This window comes from Gymnoscopelus braueri (genome assembly GCF_963280865.1).
Source record: "Gymnoscopelus braueri genome assembly, chromosome: 7".
NCBI lineage: Eukaryota > Metazoa > Chordata > Actinopteri > Myctophiformes > Myctophidae > Gymnoscopelus > Gymnoscopelus braueri.
Window position 1 is genome coordinate 33,698,859 of NC_137608.1, and position 25,380 is coordinate 33,724,238.

A 25,380-nucleotide genomic window follows, 5' to 3' on the forward strand; every position below is an offset into this window, starting at 1 on the left:
CAATGGCTTAGCCGGGGCCTGCCTTGATGGGATTGAGGTCTAATTCTCCGAAGGATCCGGGGGATGGCAGGAGCACAAACGTCCTGTTCCTTATCCCATTCCATCCGGGGAACGCGTCTGTGTCGTTTTAAGATTTTATTTGGCTATTAGAAAAATAGCAGATATACAAGCTCATAGCGCGGCACTCGGTGCCGCGCTATGAGCTTGTAGATCTGCTATTTTTGAAAAATCGTGAAGATTTGTGCAAATCTTTGAATATATATATTTTTAAAGCAAACATTTGTAACTGTCAAATGTCTCAACAAATGTCTGAAAAACTATTGTTGCTATATCAGTGGTGCTCAATCTGTTTCTTGTCAAGGACCACCCAAAATTCTTTGTTTTTGGCCGCCGATCCCCATCAAAATATGTTGTTCAAGGGAACCCCCTCCCAGAAGCAAAGATTTTATTTAAAAATGTTGTTTAAAAAAAATATATATATAGGCCTATTCAAAGATTTGCACAAATGTTCAAGATTTTTCAAAAATAGCAGATCTACAAGCTCATATTGCGGCATTTATGAGCTTGTAGATCTGCTATTTTTGAATAGCCAAAGTATCAAAAAAAATGTTATAGCTAAACTCTAAAATGACACAGATGCGTTCCCGGGTTGAATGGGTTATTGTCCCAGCTCACCAGGAGTCATTTGAAAGGCTCTCTTTCTCACCCAGTAAAGGAGAGGAGAGTGCAGAGGGAGAGGAGAGTGCAGAGGCCGGACAACAGAGGCCACAGTGTAGCCTCCTAGAACTTCTAATGTAGCTTTTTCTTTCTTTCTTTTTTTGGCATCTTTTCTTTTTTTACAGCATTCTTGCTGCACAGCAACTGAGAGGAATTGTTCAGGAAATCTTTTCTTTTTTTGTTTGTTGTCCTTTTCAGCTCTCAGATGGTGCGAAGAATGGCATATAAGTAGTTAATTGAAAGAATATAGCCTAGTGGTAATTATGCCTATTCAGATGTATCATTTTAGATGAATTGTTTTCCAACATTTGTCAGTATGCCCGTATATCAGTGGTGTAAAGTAACTAAGTACATTTACTCAAGTACTGTACTTAAGTACAATCTTGAGGTACTTTTACTTTACTGGACTATTTCCAATTGTCTATACTTTTACTTCTACTCCACTACACCTCAGAGGCAAATATTGTACTTTTACTCCACTATCATTATTTGAAAACTTTAGTTACTAGTTACTTTGCAGATATAAATTATTACATTATAAAACATACATTAACCACTTTGACCCTATTTTATACCTACAGTAGGCTATTTTAAAATAGCCGATCTACAAGCTCACAACGTGTCGCATCACGACGAGTTGTGAGCTTGTAGATTTGCTATTTTCAAACATTTTAGTACTTTTACTTTTGGTACTTTATGTACATTTTGATACCAATACTTTTGTACTTTTCAGCTCTCAGATGGTGTGAAGAATGGCATAGCAAGTAGTTAATTGAAAGAATATAGCCTAGTGGTAATTATGCCTATTCAGATGTATCATTTTTAGATTGATTGATTGATTGAAAATTTTAGTAGGCAAAAGAATGTAAAACAACACAGTTACATTTATAATACTTTTGTCTAAAAGGTCCGACCAAAAAAGTCATTGCGGACTTGTTTCCGTTGGGGTCCTTGAATTAATTTCATAGACATATAGCAACCAAACAGTTCAAAAATCAACATCAAAATACAGAAAGAAAATACCACTATGTACAAAAAAAGCATGAAAAATAAAAAATATAAACAAAAAAAAAGGGGGGGGGGGTCGTCTGTCTGCAGGGAAACTGGTACTAGCTCCTCTTTTGGCCTCCAGAAGATGAATTATTTTCCAACATTTGTAACAAAAAGGTATGCGGTTACTGTATAGCGATAGAAGAGAATAACGGTAAGGAGAAAGACTAGAATAGTATTTGTTTATGCCTATACAACTGTATCTGGAAACCTGAAGTCCTGTTCATAATCTTGGCTTTATAGAACAATGTTTCTTCGCACTCTGTTCAAATTGATGAGGTGTTACAATGAACAATAGCCATGAACCACCAGGCTGCTGAAGTCAAACTAAACAGGTAGCCTTGTGTGAATGGTGCGCCCCCCCCCCCCCCACCACCACCACCCCCCTGCACGTTTTGTGGCAGTACAAAGGCTCTTTTTGTGTGTCCTAAAAATCCCGGGTTTGCGGCTGAGATAAGTAAGATGTTATTCAGGCTCGGCAGTCACAGTTCTGGTAATCAGCTCCTTACTAATTCCTCTCCACTTGGTCTGCTCCGGTTTCATTCATCCTACAAATTGCTCTGAAGAAGGAGCAGTTTTGACGAGAATGGGGGGAAAGAATTGCTGGAATTGTCTGTGTGTACACTTACTTTGTACAATGTTTTTGCAAGACGTTGTTGTTGTTGTTGTTGTCCTGTTGTTGCAAGAGGCATTCTTTAACCCATTGAGACCTGAAGCCGATTCTAGAAATGTCTTCTAAATCCCAACAGTTTTCTGAAAAAAACGTATGTTTCTATATCGGTGGTTCTCAAACTTTTTCATGTCAAGGACCCCCACAATGATATGTATTTAGAAGCAAAGAATAGAGTTAAAAATGTTCGCTTTAAAATAATATATATTCAAAGATTTGCACACATTTTCACGATAAAGAAAAAATTGCAGATCTACAAGCTCGTAGCGCAGCACTCAGTGCCGCGCTATGAGCTTGAAGATCTGCTATTTTTGAATAGCCAAAGTGTAAAATAATGATTTTTTTTAGCTCAAATGAAAAAGTAACACAGATGCGTTCCAGGTCTTAACTCTATAACTGCCAAAGACGTTTATAAACGTCTTTGAGAAATTAGCTGTTGCCTGCCAAAGACGTATAAAAACGTCTTGAAAAAAAAAAAAAAAAAAAAACTTTTTTCAAAAAAAATTTTTTTCTAAAAAGATTCTCTAATTATTTAGTATTGACACCTTTTCGATATTCCAAACGAATAAGGAGATAACAATTTCCAAAGATTTGCTGCTCCATCCACTTCAATGTTAAAATTGAAACGGACAAACAATTCACAATGTTTTTTGGTTTGAAACCACTGGTTTTGAGCTATTTTCAAACATCAAACAACACATGACAACAAGGTCAAATTGACCTCGTTGACATTTGTGAAACCACACCTGAATCTCATCTGTGATTAGAAATTTTCTGGGGATCAATCATACTTGAGAAAAATATTTTGTGGCTATGCGAAAAGGTACCAAAATCGGTCAAAACCCTGGCAGAGGCTACAGACTGTTCTGAAAAAACTCTGGCAGGGTAAGAGTTAATGGGTTAAAAGTTTGGGGTTCTTTTTGTAGCACAAAATCACATGTAAATGCTTGAACAGCGCTGTGGATCAGAACCAATGCATTTTTTTGCAACATTGTAAGTGTAGGAAAATTGCCGTTGTGTGTTTTGCAGGAGCCGTGGGGGATGCCCAGTCGGACGCGCTGTCGTCCGTGCCGGGCACCCTGCCTCACTTCATCCAGGAGCCGGAGGACGCGTACATCGTCAAGAGCAACCCCATCAAACTGCGCTGTCGAGCCGCGCCCGCCCTGCAGATCTTCTTCAAGTGCAACGGCGAGTGGGTGCACCAGAATGAGCACTCGTCCCAGGAGTACAAGGACCAGAACACGGGTAAGGACCCAAGATGGCCCGTGTGTCACAATAATAGTGGTAATAGTACTATGGAGTTGTGATTTTTTTTGGGCTATTCAAAAATAGCAGATATACAAGCTCATAGCGCGGCACCGAGTGCCGCGCTATGAGCTTGTATATCTGCTATTTTTGAGTGGTGCTAGCCACTCCAAGGAGTGTCTTTGTCCTGGTGTGTGTCTGTGTGTCTGTCTGTCTGTGTGTCTGTCTGTCCGTATGAGCACGGCCTCTCTGTATGTTTGAGCACAGCCTCAACAGCTGCGGCTGATTGCAACACAAAGATGCAACCAGTTACACTAAATATATAATACACACACACAAACACACACACACACACACACACACACACACACACACTTTTGAGTAAAAATACTTAAAATGAGTAAAAATACTTAAAATGAGTAGAAATACTTAAATATTAGTAAAGATACTTTAAAGTTCCTAAACTGAGTAAAAATACTTAAAATGAGTAAAAATACTTAAATTGAGTAAAAATACTTAAAAGATGTTAAAATGAGTAGAAACACGTAAAAATCAGTAAAAACATTTTAAAGTACTTAAAATGAGTAAAAATACTTTGAAGTCATCAAAGTCTGTAAAAAGTAACTAATGAAATTAACTCATGAAAGGCACCACTCTCTTCACACAGGGTGTGATTTTTTTTTTAATCGTGAAAAAAATCTTGAAAAATCTTTGGATATATGTATATTTAAAGTGAACATTTGTAACTCAATCTTCTGGGGGATTCTACAAATGCCTTCTAAATCCTAACAGTTTTTTGAAAAAACATATTTGCTATAATATCAGTGGTTCTCAAAAATGATATGGCCGTGGACCCCCCATCTCAAAATGTTTTGTTTTCCAGGGACACCCCAGAAGTTGTAAGAGAGTCAAAAAATTTCACTTTGAAAAATATATATTCAAAGATTTGCACACATTTTCATGATTTTTCAAAAATAGCAGATCTACAAGCTCGTAGCACGGCACTCGGTGCCACGCTATGAGCTTGTATATCTGCTATTTTTGAATAGCCAAAGAAATCTTACAATGACAGAGATGTGTGTGTGTGTGTGTGTGTGTGTGTGTGTGTGTGTGTGTATGTGTGTCGTTTTAGTGAGGCGAAACCAAAAATTCACTGAACTTTTACTTATGCCTCTCACAAGCAAGGAAATTAGTCTTGACTGTTAATGTGATAGAATGCCAAATATCTCTCCATCTTGTGAATGCGGCGTTATCTGAAATAGTGTTTGAAATGTGATCAATGTATCGATCTTTTTTTGTGTGTAGAGAAAGTGAAGATTTTGGTTGAGCCAGTGACCGAGGGCGAGGATATACTGTAAAAGCAATCTTTAATCATATTCATGCATCGATTTGGCATTTCGCTCGGCTTGTCAATGTTTTCAGTAAACAGCATGGGTAAACAAAGCAGGTTTGTTTTAATCTGCTTGGAGCACCAGGTGTGCGTTTATTTTCTGCATCAGGTCAACACGGATGAATATCAGGTAAGTTGTCAATCACTGAAAAGTTTTTTTTTTTAGAGTCAATGGCTTCTGCATACTTTACTTTGAGTCTCTAATGGCCTTGTTTAGTTATGGCCAAGGTAGTGCAGGGTAAGTGAGTGTGTTTCCCCTGCATATTTCGAGAAGCGGTTATTTAATCGACTTCAAACTTGCTGTGCATATCGCAGATGGACCCAAAGGAGTGATGTGCCAAGTAGTAGTCGGTCAGATCAGTGGTCGTCCACACTATTTATAAATCTTTTATGCCTATATAGAGATCCCTGATGTCAACAATATGACTTCATAGTACTGACATCGTACACTGGCCTCTAAGTACTCTGACAATGGGTACAATGAGTATTGAATAATCGTAGGGGCATGCATTCCCAAAGGGCTTTGTTTCAACGATGTTGTTCCCAACGATTGTCCCCACAAGGCACCGCGTTATGAGATTGTAGATCTGCTCTTTTCGGTGCGCGTGAAACTAAGTAGAAACCATCCTTACAAATCAAATTAATTGGTTGATTCAGCTAAATGACTTCATTCTGACAGCAAATAGGAAATCAATGTCTTTCTCACATGAAGTCCAAATTGGGGAAACCATGGTTAACTTCACTGAATGGATGTGTATTCCAGCAAAGATTCTGACTCAAGTATTCAATTATTAGTGTTTATGTTGGGGAAGGTAGTATTCTTTGCCCAAATGTACCCTTGATGCAACCACCACATTACAATGCTGAAAATGGCTTGATTGCTCAAAGCAACACAGGGAAGTAGGCCTACTGTAAGGATTTGTTGATTGATAGACAAGCACACAGAGATACAGTAGATAGATATATACATATATATATATGTTTTGACTATCTGTTTTGAACAGATGTCAAAAAGGCATACAAAATGCGGAAGTAATCTGATGTGACTCTAGCCGGTCGGAAGATAAACGAATCTATCGGAAAATGATCACATAAGTATGGAAATGCTCAGAATATTTCCAGGTTGAAATGATATAAACACATTTCGGTCACATACAATGGACGTGGCTTTGGCGGTGGCGTGTTGCTGGTCTGATGCACAGCAATGCACCAAAACACACCTAATTTAAGATCAACACACCCACGGGTGCACAGATGAGTGCATTGTTTGGTAATAACACAATGTGGGCACAGGGCGTGAGAATGGCAACTGCGTCGGTTGGAAGCTATCATTGACGCTCGGTCTGCATTTTTGCACTGCTTTGCGCCATATTGCACCTGTTCCCAGATAGGGGCCCTAAATGTAACAGACAATGATCACATGGCACTTTGTGTTCTGCCAAGAGGCATGAATATGCATCGTCCTATCCATTCAATTGCCTAAGAAGAAAGAATAGAGTTCAGGTGGGATAGTAGTGAGTGGATTTCAGCTCAAGTGTGGGTTCAAAAACAGGTTACACCACGCAGTATGAGCCACATTATATATGCTTCATTGCGCTGCCCTGTGCAAAACACCACTTAACCAGTCCTCCAAGCAGGCTAGATTAATCCTGTAAGGGGAACTTCATTGATATTTAACGTAAACCATATTGTTCTGTTGCAAGCAGGGCATGTAAAAACCCCACTTTCCAGTATGCTACAGTATGTGTGCCGAGAGCTCTCTCTCTCTCTCTCGATACGATATGATTTACGTTTACGTACTGTAAAACATTGGTTAAGCTCCCCTTAAACCATGCTAATTGACCTAGGTCTAGATTGAATACACGCATCACTTAAATGCTAATGCCAAATATTACATGTCTAATCAGAGGTATGATTTGAAGTTTGAGGCGGAAGAAACAACCTGTTCGTTCCAATTAAACTTCATCAAGTCGTATCAGGTGGAACTGTGCTGATTAGAGAGGCCAGAGGGGAGGGGCTTCCTGAGGGGATTTCCGGCGATGGAAACAAAACCGCTGTGACACCTCGGCTGGAGTGCTCCGTGATTAGAGGCGCTGCAAAAGCTTTCTTGTATTCATGAGGGCTCCCCTGCAGGAAAGGTGTGCTTAATTGCTTCGGGAAGTTCATTACGATGTGATTGCTGTTCTGTGAAATTGTCGCAAGCTTGATAATAGCAAAAAAACGAAAGACAGAACTTTTGACTGGTTCTTATGCGACTAGGTTGTGATGGGGAGGGGAGTATACTCTGCCCCGTATACAAGGCAAAGTTCAGTTCTGTCGTGTGTAAGCCAACTGGTTCCGTGCTCGCTTCAGCACATAAAAACCTCCACCACACAGCAGGGGGGCAAGCTAATTAATGGAGTCGTGGAGATCAGTCTGGGGAATGATCAGGCGACAATAATGAGCTAAGTGCCCAGTCCGCCTTAAAATCTTGGCACTGGAGGGATGATTGTCTTTTGCTGGTTAAATGTGACGGTGGGGGGCAAGTCAAACAGTGAAACTGCTTAGAGCTTAATTACCATCTTGAAGCGAACAAAACAAGATTCTGTGCTTTTGATTGAAATTGCAAAGAATGAGAATCAATATGCTGTTAAATTCATGGTGTGGGGCTGTGAAAACTGGATGATGATGTTGTTTAGTAGGGATCAGCCACCAGAGGGATGCACGCGCGCGACCACGCACACACACACACACACACACACACACACACACACACACACACACACACACACACACACACACACACACACACACACACACACACACACACACACACACACACACACACACAAATTAAAAGGTTCACACATACAAGCCGAGATAGACACAGAAAACAGCTAAATTAATTAATGGTTACAAACTAAATAATGATTTTGACAGTGACAGAAAAAAGGCCTATTAGCCCTAGATAATGATCATTGAATGTTATTGTTACATATCCAGTTTTCTTTTTTTTTTTTACTGTAAATGTGTTAAACAAACAAAAACGTTGGGTGACGGGCGGCGATTGAAATAACCTATTAACACATTGCATGCCAGTCGCGTAGATCTACGCGAACCTATTTAAAGCCGCAGCGTGCCAGTCGCGTAGACCTACGCGAACCGCCGATTCCCATGTTAAGTGCCCCAGGTGCACTTTCCGAATTTTTTTGATCCATTTCCGTTTCCGGTTTCCGGTCGGAAACGGAATTATTCGGGTTCCGGTTTTTTCGATCGTATCCGCTTCCTGTCTGGGATCCTGTTTAAAACTCGATTTTCTCTGGTTGTTGTTTTTCTCCTCGCTGATCACTGTTTACCGTTGATCGGCTGTAGCTTCAAGATGGCGGCACGGATTTGGAAACTGTTTTCGCTCGCCGTTTCTCACGGATCCGCTGTGTGTTTAGAACCAAATGAACGCGCACTTTTAACTTATTTAGCGAGGTCTGTGGCGACATGAAAAAAACTAAAAAACAACAATAAAACGCTGGCACTGGTGAGTACATTATGAGATTAAACTCTGGCATGGAATGTGTTAATGTAGGCCTATTAATTATCAACCCGCAATATTTTACTGTCTTTATACTTAAGTTTGCATTTCGTGGGTCTTTGGTGGTCGGGAAGTAACGCTTGAACTCCACTGACAGTCTCTCCCAAAATCTGAAGCTGTGGAATGATGAGTCATGATGAGAAATGCTGTGCTATTCCAGTGTATTACCTCATGTGTCAACCTGTGGGAAAGTATTTTAAGTACACTATATCTGAACACTGGTAGCCACGTCGATGTACGTGCATTGGACAAAGACGACTGTAAAAAAAGCTGACAACTACTAGAGACCAGTACAGTAGGATGAAGAATTATATCACATTTAGTACTGTCATTGTATTTTGTGTACTTAAAATACTTTTACCCAGGTTAACACACTGGAATAAAGCCATGCATTGTAATGGTGTAAATACCATATGGGTTCTGACTATCAATGGTAACGTATAGTGATGATTGGTGTCAACATTTCTGATATATTCTACTTATTTTACTAAGACTTTTTGTCTTAGTCAACTTCCTCGCTTTTGTTCAGGCCTCACACAAGCACTAGTGGACATTTCGGAGATGAGAAGAAAGTTGAAGAATTTGGACATTTATTTTTGTTTATAAGTTTAGATTTTCTTTTTGTTCAAGTCTGACTGACTTGAACAAAAAGAAAATCGACAAACTTATTGTGATTTTGAAAGTTTTTTTTCTTTCAACAAAGTAAACAAAAATAAATGTCCAAATTCTTCAACTTTCTTCTCATCTCCACTAGTGCTTGTGTGAGGCCTGAACAAAAAGGGAGGAAGTTGACTAAGACAAAAAGTCTTAGTAAAATAAATTAAAAGCAAAAACAAAGAAACACAATACGGTAAAGTCAACTTTTGGTCCATGAACGTTGTGATATCGCTCATGTCACATCACGAGGCACTTATACTTATTTGTTTCAGAGAATGGTTATGCATTTCGTGTGGGAGTTGGAGTCCTTTGTAAACTCGGCGGCAATAATTTTTGGAATGTGAGATGATTCAATGCATATTTCACACTCATTAAGTTTAGTCGAATTCAAACGCTGGTATGTTCATCAGCCTTCTGCAACGAGTTGCCAGGCTGCCTGCCTGCTGCCGCAGTCATGCACCCCGCAGCCTCATGACTGTACGCTGCGCTCACACACGTTTGCGTGCACGTACTGTACTGTACTGTACTGTACTGTACTGTACTGTACTGTACTGTACTGTACTGTACTGTACTGTACTGTACTGTACTGTACTGTACTGTACTGTACGTGCCTCCGAACCTGCCTCATTATCCATGCTCCTCAGAGCCATCTCACCGATTTTGATTTAACCCATTAAGACCCAGGAAAGCGTCTGTCATTTTAGATATTTAACCACTTTAACCATTATCTTATACTTTGGCCATTAAAAAATATTTCTTTTTTAAATCATGATTTTTTTTGCAAATCTTTGAATTTTTAAAGCAAACGTTTGTAACTCAAATCTTTGCTTCAGGGGATTCTACTGATGTCTTCTAAATCCTAACGGTTGTTTTGAAATAAACTTATGTTGCTATAATCAGTGGTTCTCACACTTTTTCATGTCAAGGACCCCAAAATGACTTGTATTTGGCCTCGGACCCCCATCACAAAATATGTTGCTCCCAGAAGCAAAGATTTGAGTTCAAAATGTTTGCTTTAAAAAACATATACATTCAAAGATTTGCACACATTTTCATGATTTTTCAAAAAAATAGCAGATCTACAAGTTCATGAGCTTGTACATCTGCTATTTTTGAATAGCCCAAAGTATAAAATAACGGTTACACAGATGCCTTCCCGGTCTTAAAGGGTTAAGGGAGCTAGGTAAAAAGAAAGAAAAAAAAAGATCCCTTTTACATTTGCCCTTTTTCTGTCCCTATATCTGCGGGCAGAACGAATGGCCACCGCTCCACGAGTACAATCACCACTGCACTCCTCTGCCCTGCAGCGCTGCAGAGGGTGGGGCCAGTGAAATCTGCTCTCCTCTATCGGTCCCAGGTTTCCAAATAGCAGATTAGCAATTAAGAGGGAAGCCCCGAGGTTGTCCTCATCACCCATCACCCCCCACAGCCTCCCCCTCCGCCACCTCCCTGATGCATAGGCACTCACCTTATACATCAGCGGTAAACTCATAAAGAACAGATAAGGGCGAGGTCTTAACGGGAGGCTTTGTCCCCGAGACGGTAATAGACAGCAAAATTGTGTATTGGATTAGGCCGGGGCTAATCAGAGCAGAAGATCAGTGAGGAATTGGAATGTTATTGATTAGGACATGGGGCCCTCAATGCCACCAGGAGCACTTCGATAGCATCTCTTATTTACCAACTAGCCTGATGAATCACTGCACCCACTGATAAAGCTGAGAATGCCCTTGAGTTCTCTCCTGCAATAGTAACAACAGTAACAGAGGCTGTGTGTGTGTGTGTGTGTGTGTGTGTGTGTGTGTGTATCACAGCCTATGCAGTGTACCACAGTGTTTCTCAAACATTTTCATATCTATATAGGACCCAGTGGTGTAAAGTAACTAAGTACATTTACTCAAGTACTGTACTTAAGTACAACTTTGAGGTACTTTTACTTTACTGGAGTATTTCCAAATTTCAGTACTTTTACTTCTACTCCACTACATCTCAGAGGCAAATTTTGTACTTTTCCACCACTTCAAGGACCCCCAAATTGATACATAATAGGCTGCAGAGTTGTTAGATTAGATTTAGTACAGCATTCTTTATGTAAACTTTAAGTTTGTCTATACTGTAGGTGGGGAAATAACATTGGAGACATTTGAAACCTACATGTTCTGGATTGCCATTCTTATACATTCCATTATTGGGCTAACTTCTACCCGGTGAAATAATAGTTAGTTTAAACTATTTTGCTCGGGACCCCCTGGAACCCCGTCAAGGACCCCCTGGCGGTCCCCGGACCCTACTTTGAGAACCACTGGTGTACCATACAACCTCTGAATGAAGTGCAGAGGGATGTGTGTGGCCTAATGTATGCGTGTAAAATAATCATAACATTTCAGGGGGATTTCTACCCACACAAGAAAGTCTAGATGAGCAACGGTTTGCCCCGATATGTTTGGTCATCATAATAGTTCACACATAGTTAATGATAATTAATATAACCCAGTTCATTACAATTTAACTTTTATGCCTGGTTACCGCTGTATTAACCCATTTAGACCTGGAACGCGTCTGTGTCACTTTTCCATTTGAGCTTTTTTTTAAATCGTGAAAATGTGTGCAAATCTTTGAATATATATGTTTAAAGCGAACATTTTTAACTCTATTCTTTGCTTCTGGGGGTCCCTGGAACAAAACATTTTGAGATGGGGGTCCGCGGCCAAATATATACCATTTTGGGGGTCCTTGACATGAAAAAGTTTGAGCACCACTGATATATAAACATATGTTTTTCAGAAAACTGTTAGGATTTAGAAGACATTAGTATGAATCGGCCTCGGGTCTTAATGGTTTTAATTATGCTAATATAACCCAACTTGTACACCAAGTATCACAAAATGGAGGTAAAGTGATAAAGCTACAATAACAAACCTGAATACTGTATACAGACTGTATACAGGATTGTTGCACATTTGTATGGTTGGTTGGTTTTTATTGACTTTTTCTGTAGTAATTTAACTTTTTTATATGTTATCGTTATAGACACTGGAGGAAGCTTGAAGTACAAGAACTTCACTGCCTCTGTGACAATAAACAGCTTGAATCTCTCTCTTGATCCATCTAACTAGCATCTATACTGTGCATTAGTGCTGTAGCTATTATAAAGGTCCCCTTTCCTGCATTCATACTATATATCATAGAAGTCCCCATTCATGCATTTATGCGTCTATCTTTAAGTATTGTATACCATGATATCATAGAAGCCCCCATTCATGCATTTATGCGTCTATCTTTAAGTATTGTATACCATGATATCATAGAAGCCCCCATTCATGCATTTATGCGTCTATCTTTAAGTATTGTATACCATGATATCATAGAAGTCCCCATCCATGCACTTATACTACTACATCTATCCTGCATATTTAGAAGACACTAGTCCATACCCGATCGACGCATCCGTGGGGGGGATATGTGCACATGATCTGGCAACCCGGGAGACAGTTTGTCCCATAGCTGGGCAGCCGCGTAACCATGGCGACATTCTTTTACACAAAACGCTAATAAACAGCTGAGATTTGGTGAAATAAAAAAACGGGCTTCGCAGTTCCGTGCACATGGTAATGGGCAATGGCTGTGCGCAAATTCAGATCAATTGCTCCAGCCACTGAGGAGAACCGGGCAGACAGTTTTGGCCTCACCACCACAGAGGTTTCTCAAATTATAGGAGGATAAGGAATCATCTATTTGACCACATTACATATATTCTCAGTGGCTTTGTTTACATGCCCAGTGTTTTGATCTCATTGCATTATGAGAATACAGAGATTAACTGTAACGTTTCTCTTTTACCCCGGATTTGAACCCGGTTTCCTGCGCAAGTGCTGACATTTTTACCATTAGAGCTAAATAGAGCCTGCTTGCTTGCTCAGGGGATACATTGAATCTTGACCATCAGGTCAAAATCTGTGTCAGATTCTGTGTCTACGTGAGACCTTTGACACGATCTAAATGTCTCAATAGAAGAGCAGGGAGACAAAATACAACCACCCTAATTGTATAAGTTATCTTGTATTAACATACTCTACCGTACAGATTGGACAAAATTACATTTTATTCATTAAAGAAAAGTTATATAGTGCCGGTACGTGGTCACACCTTAATAACTGTAAAGGTGTCCTCCTAAAACAAGCTTATCAAATAACTGTGCGTTCTTACATGATTCAGTGCTTACAAATCTGGTAGGAATGGGTAGTCTATAGCAGGGCATTCTCCTTTAGTAGGCTACAGAGGTGTACCACTCCTGGCATATGCAGCTGTAGTTCACCTTCACCTTCTCTTATATTTCGCTTTTATTGAGATCACGTTAGTTTTCTCTCTCTCTCTCTCTCTCTCTCTCTCTCTCTCTCTCTCTCTCTCTCTCTCTCTCTCTCTCTTTCTCTCTCTCTCTCTCTCTCTCAACCATCATTGAAATGTGGGACATAGTTGTGTTCATGCAGGAATGGGGATGTGGGACATCTTCAATTGTGTGTGCAATTGTGTCTACGTCTGTCTGAGGAATTGCAAAACTGGTGTTGAAAAAAAACAAGTGCAGAACTTCTAACTCTAAACTCCACCAAAGCCTTTTCTTTCTTTTTGGAAAGTTGAGTTTTTTTTCTTCTTTCTATTCTACAGTAGTAAATGTTAAGTTAATCAATATTGATTAACTGGATAGCACACTATCTTGCCTAAAATGTATAGATAATTTACAGACGAGCTGCCAGAGACGGCCACCGAGTATCTGTAGTTCTTCTTCCTGTGTGCCAGCTCTCCTGCTGCGCATGCATGGCTGCTGAGCCGCCTGGAGCTCATGGTGGACCACAACTCACTTATTAATGCCAATATATAAATAGTTCTGCCTTTAAGAAAATACGACTCCACAGTCCACCATGAATACGGCAAATATGATGAAATCATTTAACTCTTTAAGACCGGGAACGCATCTGTGTGTCATTTTTAGATTTCGTTGGGCTATTCAAAAATAGCAGATCTACAAGCTCATAGCGCGGCACTCGGTGCCGCGCTATGAGCTTGTAGATCTGCTATTTTTGAAAAATCATGAAAAGTTGTGCAAATATTTGATTTGTTTTCCTTTATTTTGGCGGACATTTGATACTCAAATCTTTGCTTCTGGGGGTTCCTGGAACTAAATATTTTACAAATGTTTGCTATAAAAAATATATAATCCAAGATTTTGCCACGAATGTTCACGTTTTTTCAAAAATAGCAGATCTACAAGCTCATAGCGCGGCCCTCGGTGCCGCGCTATGAGCTTGTATATCTGCTATTTTTGAATAGCCAAAAAAAAGAGTAAAATGACACACCGCTGTGTTCCCGGTCTAAATGGATTAATATACTGTTTTCATTGAACGGAAAATTGTGAAATAGGAAGCGTTTCAAGCAACCTTTCTGTGACAGCTGGCATTTTGTGGTGTTTGTCCCGCCCTCCTCCACTGTGATTGGACGGCTGGGTACAAAGTGACAGTGATGAGCGCAGAGTTCTACAACATTTTCGTTCTTTCTCTTTTTTTTCCAACTCTTGGCAACCTGATGATAACGGCAAATGTGCACGGCTCCGTGCAGAATTGATGCTCAGTGCCTCATTTGTACTGTAGATATTCTCCATTCCCACATACGTCCAGTCCTGTATGTACCAATAGACCCTGTATGAATCCCTATAGAAGCACTTCCATATGAATGGGGACTTCATGGGCTTCTCTGCATTCTCAAAATAAGTGATTAACATTGTTGTCGTTGAAAGATATTCGGGGAGTGTCTTCCTTGGCCTACTGGCAGCGTACACAAAATGTTTGCCATCGATTGGTACAGAGGTTTGCGCGCACACACGCACACACGCACGCACACACACACACACACACACACACACACACACACACACACACACACACACACACACACACACACACACACACACACGCACACACACACACAGGCATGAAAACATAATCTCTCCCTGCCTTCGGCTGGCAGAAATGACTTAAAGTCGTGTCTGGAGTTCACTGTGATATCTGTGAACTGTTTCTCCTCCTCCATTTATCCATCTTGCACTATTTCACCAGACAGTTTTTTTCCCCCTGAATGTTATACCATTAAGAAACAGATCAGTATTGTAAATCAAAACTGTAATGCCACTGCCCTAACTTGTAACCACATATTGCTTTGTGAATTCCAATGGTTGAAAAGAGAACGACCCAGATTTTTATTTTTGTTTCCAAGCGATGCATCAAAAGAGCAGTGGTGGAAGAAGTACTCAAATGTTTTACTTAAGTAAAAGTATCAATACTGCAATCTAGAAGTACTCTGTTACAAGTAAAAGTCCGGAATTCAAAATTTACTTGAGTAAAAGTACAAAAGTATTGGTATCAAAATGTACTTAAAGTACCAATAGTACAAGTACTAAAATGTTTGAAAATAGCAGATCTACAAGCTCACAACTTGTGAGCTTGTAGATCTGCTATTTTCAAATAGCCTTGGTATAAAATAGGGCTGAAGTGGTTAATGTATGTTTCATAATATCATAATATATCTGAAAAGTAACTAGTAACTAAAGTTTTCAAATAATTGTAGTGGAGTAAAAGTACAATATTTTTCTTCTGAGATGTAGTGGAGTAGAAGTCAAAGTAATGAAAATTGGAAATACTCAAGTAAAGTACAAATACTAGGGGTGTGCCGATTTCACGAAACGATACGATACGATATTGGGCACACAACTTCGATACGATTTTGATACGATACGATATGCACTTTTTTATTATGAAAATATATGGGGGAGAAAAAAAGCAAATGCAAACAAATATTTCTGTTTTTGCGTTATTCAGATATGCAAACTTGTAGCTTTTCAGCTTCCACTAGCCGTTTTGAATCCAAATAGGGCAATAGTGTGACACCTGACCCGAAAAAAAAAACATGTTGTCACCCTTTTCACCTCTGGGCTGTTTGCATGCCTGATTATTATTATTGTGTTTTTTTTTTCTTTTTCAAAACAATATTTTTTTCCTCCAAAACGATACATATCGTCACGAAAACGTATCGCGATATATCGCGAGACGATATATCGGCACACCCCTAACAAATACCTTAAAATTGTACTTCAGTACAGTACTTGAGTAAATGTACTTCGTTACTATACACCGCTGTTTGTTTCCAAGCGATGCATCTTTCTTTGGGTTGCATCAAAAGAGCGACAGTGGTTCAAGGATCAAAACGTTGGACTGGTACGGTGGTGATGTTGTAATGTATAGGGCAGAGCTAGGTTATAAACACAGCTGTGCAGAGAGGTCAGGTAGAGTATTCTCTGTGCTGGCCTGGCAGTGATGGATCCCTGACAAGGTCAGCATGGTGATGCATAATTAATCAGCCGAGAGAATCGCGGGACGTAAACAAAGTAACAGCTGCTTCCAGTGTACAGTAGAGATACAGTGGGATACAGGGAGTGTAACGAAACTACAAAATGACCACTGTGTATGGTCAGTATAGCCATCTGCACGTTAACATGGCAAGCTATGCACTATGCACAGATAGTAGCTAAACCCAACTTTAATCCTGTAAAAAAAGACAGAGTTAACTCTTTAAGACCTGGAACTTATCTGAGTGTCATTTTTAGATTTCCTTGGCTATTCAAAAATAGCAGATCTACAAGCTCATAGCGCGGCACCGAGTGCAGATCTGCTATTTTTGAAAATTTGTGAAAGGTTGTGCAAATATTCGATTTTTTTCCTTTTTTGTAACTCAAATCTTTGCTTCTGGGGGTTCCTGGAACAAAATATTTTACAAACGTTCGCTTTAAAAAATATATAATCCAAGATTTTGCCACGAATTTTCATGATTTTTGAATTGCCAAAGAAAAAAAAATGACACACAGATGCGTTCCCGGTCTCAATGGGTTAAATGAAATAATAATGCCATGAGCAGCTTGAATTGACCTCATTAAACAGTGTTCCTGAGTTACCAGACACTGCGGTCGCGTTGTGTCGAGGGTCCAGACAACGTCGTCTGTCCTGGCAACGTGGTGGAGTACAGGCAAGGCTGTGATCTGGACAGTAGATTCAGGAACGTCTTTTGGCAGTTGCACAGCTCGGTCTATTGAATATTAAATTCACGCTGGATTCAGGGTGAAAGCGTGAAATTGTAGTTGTCAATTTCGTCATTGGCAGCTCATCATAGGCAGACTTTGTGGATCCGTCCGATCCATCCTTTCGTCTCAGCAAAGGCGCAGCCAGGCAGGAGCTGTGTGTAGATATGCCCGATAGGTCAGAGCAGGTCACATAGGCTGTATGCCTCACAGCATCAGACCAGGCAGGAGTGCAGAGACGACAGACAGCCAGTAGAGAGGACCAGCGGCGGAGATGTGGTCGTAGACTCGTAGTGGGGCCAGGTTTCGGAACCCCGAGCCGCAGCGTCCTATACTGTTTCAAAGGTCGTCAGAGAGAGAGAGAGAGAGAGAGAGACGAGCCGCATCGGGCTATGAGCAGAGCCAGTGTTATGGCCTTGCGGCCACTAGTGATCAAGTCATGCACTGCTCATGGCTCGTATTACACATATTCTGTAAATGTCTGTTCTACTGAACCTACACAATTGTTACAAACCATTGAATCCAGCGCAGTAAACTACGATGAATGACTTGGAAAAAGCACAAATAGTGAATGTCATAATTACAATCAAAAATCATGATTAATGAATTGAAATGATGAAATGAATGAAACATTCAAACGTTATGACACAGGGGTTGACACTAACGCCTGCCCGACTGCCCGGGGCAGGTAAATAAAACTTGCGGGCAGGTGGAGTTAGCTTTCAGCCTGTCCTACCGGGCAAGTGCGCGTTTGAGTGGCAGTGGAGACGCAACCATCTTTAGTTCTGTCTAAACACATGAACGTGGCCAGAGCACTCTGCCCCCCCCCCCTCACACACACACTTTGTGTAACACTCACACACACACACACACACACACACACACACACATACACTTTACGCACACTGGCTCTAGAGCCCAACGATACATCGGCCATTATTTCACTGATGTGGCCCGATGTTTTTTTATCATCATTAATTTCCCCAACACTTGTCTTTTAGAATGTTGGAACTGCCATTTTACTAGAACTAACCAGTAGAGGTATAACACAAGTGAACTGCTTAGCAGCCATCTCATGGATTGTCAATGCCAGCGCATCTGTGCAGATCAAACGGTAGGCTAAACAACCCGACGTTACCTCACCGCTCTGACGGACAAGGAATAAATATAATCCTTTAAAAACAGCCATGTTCTGTTCCTTTTTTAAACAACAATCCAAAGAGGAAGGTTTCAGCAGCTAGAATCATGACAGTTTGACATTGTTTGAGCAGTTTTTGGTGCGCAAAACTAGTCGCAAACTCCCTCGTTAAGTTAATTGTGTGCACCCGCTGTGCTGCTGTGCTTGGTGCGCAGATCCCCGCCAGGCCAGGTTGTCTACCCAGCCTGTGAAATTCATAGGCAGCCAATTGGAATGAAATCTGCTAAAACTGACTGATATACTGATACAGAACCATATGTAGGCTATATAACGTACAGCAGCTGTCGGGTGGAAACCTTGTATGTCCTTAAAAAAAGAACAAAAATTAAAATAGTGAAAATAGCTGATCTACAAGTTCACATTGTATCTCGACACGTTGGGAGCTTGTAGATCTGCTATTTTACTCTTATAGTGCTACACTCTTGAATGATTTAGTAGGGCATTTATGAACAAACATATTTTTCCATATTACAAATCCATTGAAATATGGAACTACAAGGTTTTTGCCCGACAACGACAAACAGAGCACTGTTGGCCTATAATGTGCCGTTTTCACTGTTGCTACACTTAAAAACATAAAATAACAAGTGTTAACCCATAGTCGTATTCATAGCTATTTAGATATTTGGCATCAATATTGAGGTATGAAACTTTTTATCGTGCAGCCCCATAATTCACAAGTAGAAAGTAAAAAATGTGTTGAATTGAACGGTAATTCTAATTTTACTTTTCGGGCAAGTGGGCAAGACCTGTGGGCAAGTAGAACATGACCCTGAGACCTTAGTGTCAACCCCTGTGACATAAATGGTTATCAATAAGTCAGGGTGTGATCTTTGGGATGACAACATAATCCAATAAAGGGAAACGGTATTATAATACAAGATCCTTCAATTCAGCGCTGTGAGTCTGTGTGTCTCACATTGGTTTGAACTGCTGGAGACAAAACGGCGCCTGAACGTATCAGGTTTGAAACGCTTGCACTTCAAATGGGAGTCCTCAATCACGGTTAATGTCAAACCTTGCGTTTGCCACATTTGATGTGACTTCCATGTCCCATGTCTTGAATTTATAATACAGTAGGCTGACAGGAAACGGGGAGAGAGTGATGGGGAGTGACACGCTGCAAAAACAAAAATGTCAAGGAAATCGCACGCTGCGTTCTTGATTTGAGGCGTTTTGTTCAAAACTGACCAATCCTGCAAACTTCTTCAAACGTCTTGATCACATGACTATAGAGATACTGTGTATCGATACAAATTCGGGGCAGAGGTTCTGTTCTGGCACCCAGGGAGTGTGTGGGCACAGTTTCGCTGCTATCGGGCCAACGGTGCCGGAGATTAGCTACTCGCAGACAGACACACACACACGGACACACTCACGGACGGACGGACAGACAGGGTGCAAACATAATCTCGGCCATGCCTTTCGGCCTGGCGTAGACAATAAAAAAAGAAAATCGTTTTGTTTTTGTTACATAGTTTTTCTGTATTTTGGTTCTGACCCTAATGGTTGGTACTATTCTCAGTGGATGTTTGCATACATACAATGTTACTTGTATACTTTTGATCAAAGTCCCATCCAGTGTTTTAACACTGTGATTAAGATGTGAAATACAGTACAGCGATACTTGTATTATTGATCCTATATCTGTTCTTTATTACCTCCACAAAAGAGTTAATAGTTTTGGCAATTGTAAAAGTCCTCCTTTTATTGTGATTGTAGCCTCTCTTCACTGCGTCTGTCTTGCTTTTTAATACTGCATACTGTCCGGTAAGATGTAACATACTGCAACATTAGTCTCATTTCCATAGGGTTATTGGGGCACAATACTTTTAGTTGTGTCCATCTATTCACAGGTTGCCGATGTAAATTTTTATAGCTATTGCCTATGTTTATACAGCCTTGATGCCCTTTGGTTTCAGTGCAACATAAATCAGAGGAAGGTTACCTGGGAGTGACAGAACTATGAAAGGGGGAATAAAACCTCTGTTTATGACAGGAGGGAAATGATTGATGTTGCTTCTAGTCTATAGGGGCTCGGGCACATAATTCAGTTCGTAATCGCCCCGCATGCTAGGCTGAATGCAAACGGGAGTATTAACAAACCTTCTGTTATGCATGTAAACAGCTTAATCTTGTGATTCTCATCATCAAAGTAAGGGCAGTAATGAGATTACTGTGTGCATGTCAACATAATCAGTCTTCTTTGTATGCATATACATAGCTTGTTTTCCTAATTCTTTTCCAAAACCCCCCAATCTGCATCTCCCCTCAGCTGTCCTCCCGTAGTGCAGCCACTGCACCCCCATAGTAGGGCATATTGTTACGCAAAAATCTTATCGATATTGTACGTCGTGTCATACTTCATAATTCTTATGACGACTGAAAAGGGAGTCACTGTTATTCTTTAACCCATTGAGGCCTGAGGTTCCGATTCTGCAAAATGTCTTCTAAATCCTAACGGTTTTCTGAAAAAAACGTATGTTTCTATATCGGTGGTTTTCAAACTTTTTCATGTCAAGGACCCCCTAAAATGATATGTATTTGGCCGCGGACCCTCATCTCAAAATATTTTGTTCCAGGGACCCCCCCAGAAGCAAAGATTTGAGTTACAAATGTTTGCTTGAAAAAATATATATTCAAAATTTGCACACATTTTTTACGATTTCTCAAAAATAGCAGATATACAAGCTCGTAGCGCGGCACTCGGTGCTTGTATATCTGCTATTTTTGAATAGCCAAAGTGTAAAATAATGCTTTTGGTAGGGGTGGAGCAGCAGTGCAATAGTCGTGCAGTTAAAAGTGGAACTTCAATAATGGCGGGGCGGCATCTGAACCTGCCGTTGTTACAAAAAATCACACCCAGTGTGAAGAGAGTGGTGCCTTTCATGAGTTCATTTCATTAGTTACTTTTTACAGACTTTGATGACTTCAAAGTATTTTTACTCATTTTAAGTACTTTATAATGTTTTTACAGATTTTTACGTGTTTTTACTCATTTTAACATCTTTTAAGTATTTTTACTCATTTTAAGTATTTTTACTCATTTTAAGTATTTTTACTCAGTTTAGGAACTTTAAAGTATCTTTACTAATATTTAAGTATTTTTACTCATTTTAAGTATTGTTACTCATTTTAAGTATTTTTACTCAAAAGTGTGTGTGTGTGTGTGTGTGTGTGTGTGTGTGTGTGTGTGTGTGTGTGTGTGTGTAATGCGTATAATTAGTTTAACTGGTTGCATCTTTGTGTTGCAATCAGCCGCAGCTGTTGAGGCTGTGCTCAAACATACAGAGAGGCCGTGCTCATACGGGCGGACGGACACCCGGACAAAGTCAGTCCTTGGAGTGGCTAGCACCACTCAAAAATTTGGGAAGCTCACAGCAAGACAGCGAGCGACTGTTGCCGGGGAGGGAGAGGGGAGGAATATGTGTATGTGTGTATTGGTATATGTTTGTGTTTGTGTGTACTGTGCGTACATGTGGTGGTGGTGGGGGGGGATAGCAGAGCAATCTCCTGGGAGATTTTGTGAGAAATGGCTCCCCACCCTCCCATATGTCTGGCGCGACCAGAAGCCGTCACTCATCTCACTGCCTCTCTCTGGGCAACATCACCTAATCGTGATTACTGCTCGCAACCTGGGAATGTGAGAGGAAATCAAGATCCCACCTGGCTCCACCGGGAGGGGAATTACAGCTTATCCCTGGGTTTGTCCTGAAAAGTGGAGGAGCTGTTTATGCTATTAGGATTTATCCGTTGTCTTTTATGTGTTTTTAATTGAGCCAGTTAAGCCTCCCTTGGAGGAATATGGCTATTATGTGTTCAGAGTTGCACACAAAAACGGGTCCCACTGTAGACTCCGGACTGTCAATAACATGCCCGCCATTGGAACAGGGGGAAAACAAAACCATTGACCTTTCTTTGGAACATCTGTGAAGTGTGAATGTTATCATTGGTGAACAGCAAACAGTGCTCACTTTCACCTCCAGAAATGGGAGGTAAACTAGGGCATGGCCGTGAGTGTGGCGCATGTCTGTGTGCACGTGCATTCATTTATGTCTGCATTTTGTGCTTGCCTGTGCATGCATGCGTGCGTGCGTGCGATATGGATAAGGAAGGACCTATGGATTTTTCCAGTCTTCACCTAAGTGGGGAGCAGTGGCAGTTGTACTACTAGGGTCCTTTTATTTCTTCTTAAATCAGGCACCTGATTGCTTAATGCTCAGGCCTTTTCTTCTCCATTTGTGGTGATTTGGTACTCAAGCATCAATACGTTACCCCATGCCCAAACGATGTCAAACAGGAGCCAAGACTAATCAAATTCACTTTGGTGGTGTGCAGACTTACCATGTTATTAGATTTTGCACAAACCATATATTCACACACACACACACACACACACACACACACACACACACACACACACACACACACACACACACACACACACACACACACACACACACACACACACACCGTATATAACTGTGTATAGCTCAGTAGAGGTGCATGGTTGGGGCCACAGTGTAATGGCCACTAAAGCCAGAATTGATGTTATCTTTGCCCCAGGGCTGTTTTGTGAGTCGGTTAATGGGGTTGTTAACTGAATGTGGCCTGGACAATACACCTCACACGCACACAATTCACACGTATACTGCATGCACCTCGTGCAAACACGCACACGTGCGCGCGTGCTCACATACACACGCACACGCACACGTTTGTATTACTATATTTGTGAGGACATCAACATTTTAGGAAGCCGATTTCATGATTGATTTATGATATTTTTGGTCTAAAGCCGTCTAAAGTCTAAAGCCGAAAAATAGCAGATCTACAAGCTCACAACGTGTCGCAGCGCGACACGTTGTGAGCTTGTAGATCGGCTATTTTACAGTGTTTGACATGGCCACACAACTAAGTATAAAATAGGGGAAAATCTAACCCCATCAGCCCCTAAACCTAACCTCTAAACGTCTAATCCTAATCCTAACCCCAACCTGAATCTTTTTCTAATTGTAAACATATCTCAAAAAATATTTTTTCAACCATAAAATAATAATTTCTCTTGTGAGGACCAAGAAAATGGTCCTCACAACATCTATTTCTCATATTCTACTATACTTGTGGGGACGTTTGGTCCTCACAGGTATAGTAACACACACACACACACACACACACACACACACACACACACACACACACACACACACACACACACACACACACACACACACACACACACACACACACACACACACACACCCCACACACACACACACACACACACACACACACACACACACACACACACACACACACACACACACACACACACACACACACACACACACCCCCCCACACACACACACACACTTACAACAAACAAACACACACACACTCCTACCTACCACCACTCCACAGGGGTAGGCTATAACTTTGTCTTCATAGACAATTTTATTTGGTCTTACTGCATGTTGGCCAGCAGGCCTGTGTGTTGTGCTGTAGCTGTAGGTTGTAAAGGTTTGGATGTTTTTATGACACAGGATGGAGCCTTTTGTTGTGTTTGATGACTCAGCGGTTTTGGCTTTAAGGCCTTCATAGCCGTCGGACGTATATCGATGCTCGAGTCAAGTTGTTTGTTTATTTCTTTATTTTTATGTCCATTTTTACCACCGCGAAGCCTGTGGGGTTGTGTGTCTGTCTGATACAGTAGTACATACGTTGTACTGGAGAGTTAGTGACAGCAGTGCTGGGCAGTATTTAGGGCTTCATTTTCTTTATTATTTTTTGTGTTTTTTTTATCTTTTGCAAATTTTCCGTGACATAAAAAGTGGTACTGTACATGTATATAATTGTAACCAATGATTGGAATTTGGAAATTGAGTTGAACTGAACTGAAGGTTAGATTGCTACCCCATATTCTGTGGATATTGGTTATTGGACAAATCTTATCAAAACTGACACATAGCTTATTTAGTTTTGAAGATATTGACCAAATGTACATAAAAAGGATGTGGATCTGTAAATCAGGGTTTCTCAAAGTGGGTGCTGTGGCACCCTAGGGTGCCGTGACTTAAGTCCAGGGGTGCCGCAGAATACTTTGATGATATTTGGAATCAATCAATATCACTTCAGTTTAACCACTTAGACCCTAATAAAACGGACCTGACTGTACTTGGTGCGTTCTTGTTCAATCTACACCAAATCTGTTCGCCCAAAATAGCCAATCTACAAGCTCACAACGCGTCACTTTGTGATGCATTGTGACACGTTGAGTGCTTGTAGATCCGCTATTTTTGGCGAACGTTCAACCACAGAAAAGGGATGCTGGGGTTCAAGTGGTTAATCGTAAAGTATAACGTTATTTTCAATCTGTCCTAATGGAAACGGAATGATATTCTCAAGTTTTCCTCGTGACATACTTTATTTTAGGGGGAAAGATTGACATATTTACGTACTGTAATATAACACAAATGTTAGGTTCTATAAAGTAATTCATGTAATTCAGGGGTGCCGTGGATGAAACAAGTTATTTACAGGGGTGCCTTGAGGCAAAAAAGTTTGAGAAACACTGCTGTAAATAGACCAAAATCAGCAACCGTTGGCCAATCACTACTTGCAGGGATATGTCATAAAAAAAAAACATGCATGGTATACGCCCGGGAAACCTGATCCGGGTCAATGTAACGGCCGGGATTCCAACCCGGGTCTTCCCACACGGGATGGGACACTGAAGCCAAATCTACTAACCTAAAGGGGAAACATCCTT

The 25,380-nt window shown here is 40.7% G+C and overlaps 1 protein-coding gene across 2 annotated transcripts in view; it reads left to right on the forward strand.

Moving 5' to 3' along the window:
* Positions 1-25,380, forward strand: part of unc5db (unc-5 netrin receptor Db) — a 288,363-nt gene that overhangs the window by 132,708 nt on the left and 130,275 nt on the right. For both annotated transcript variants that reach the window (XM_080434213.1, XM_080434214.1), the window contains exon 2: positions 3,467-3,682. In XM_080434213.1, coding sequence (XP_080290339.1) covers positions 3,467-3,682 — 216 coding nt within the window. The remainder of the gene's footprint in view (positions 1-3,466; positions 3,683-25,380) is intronic.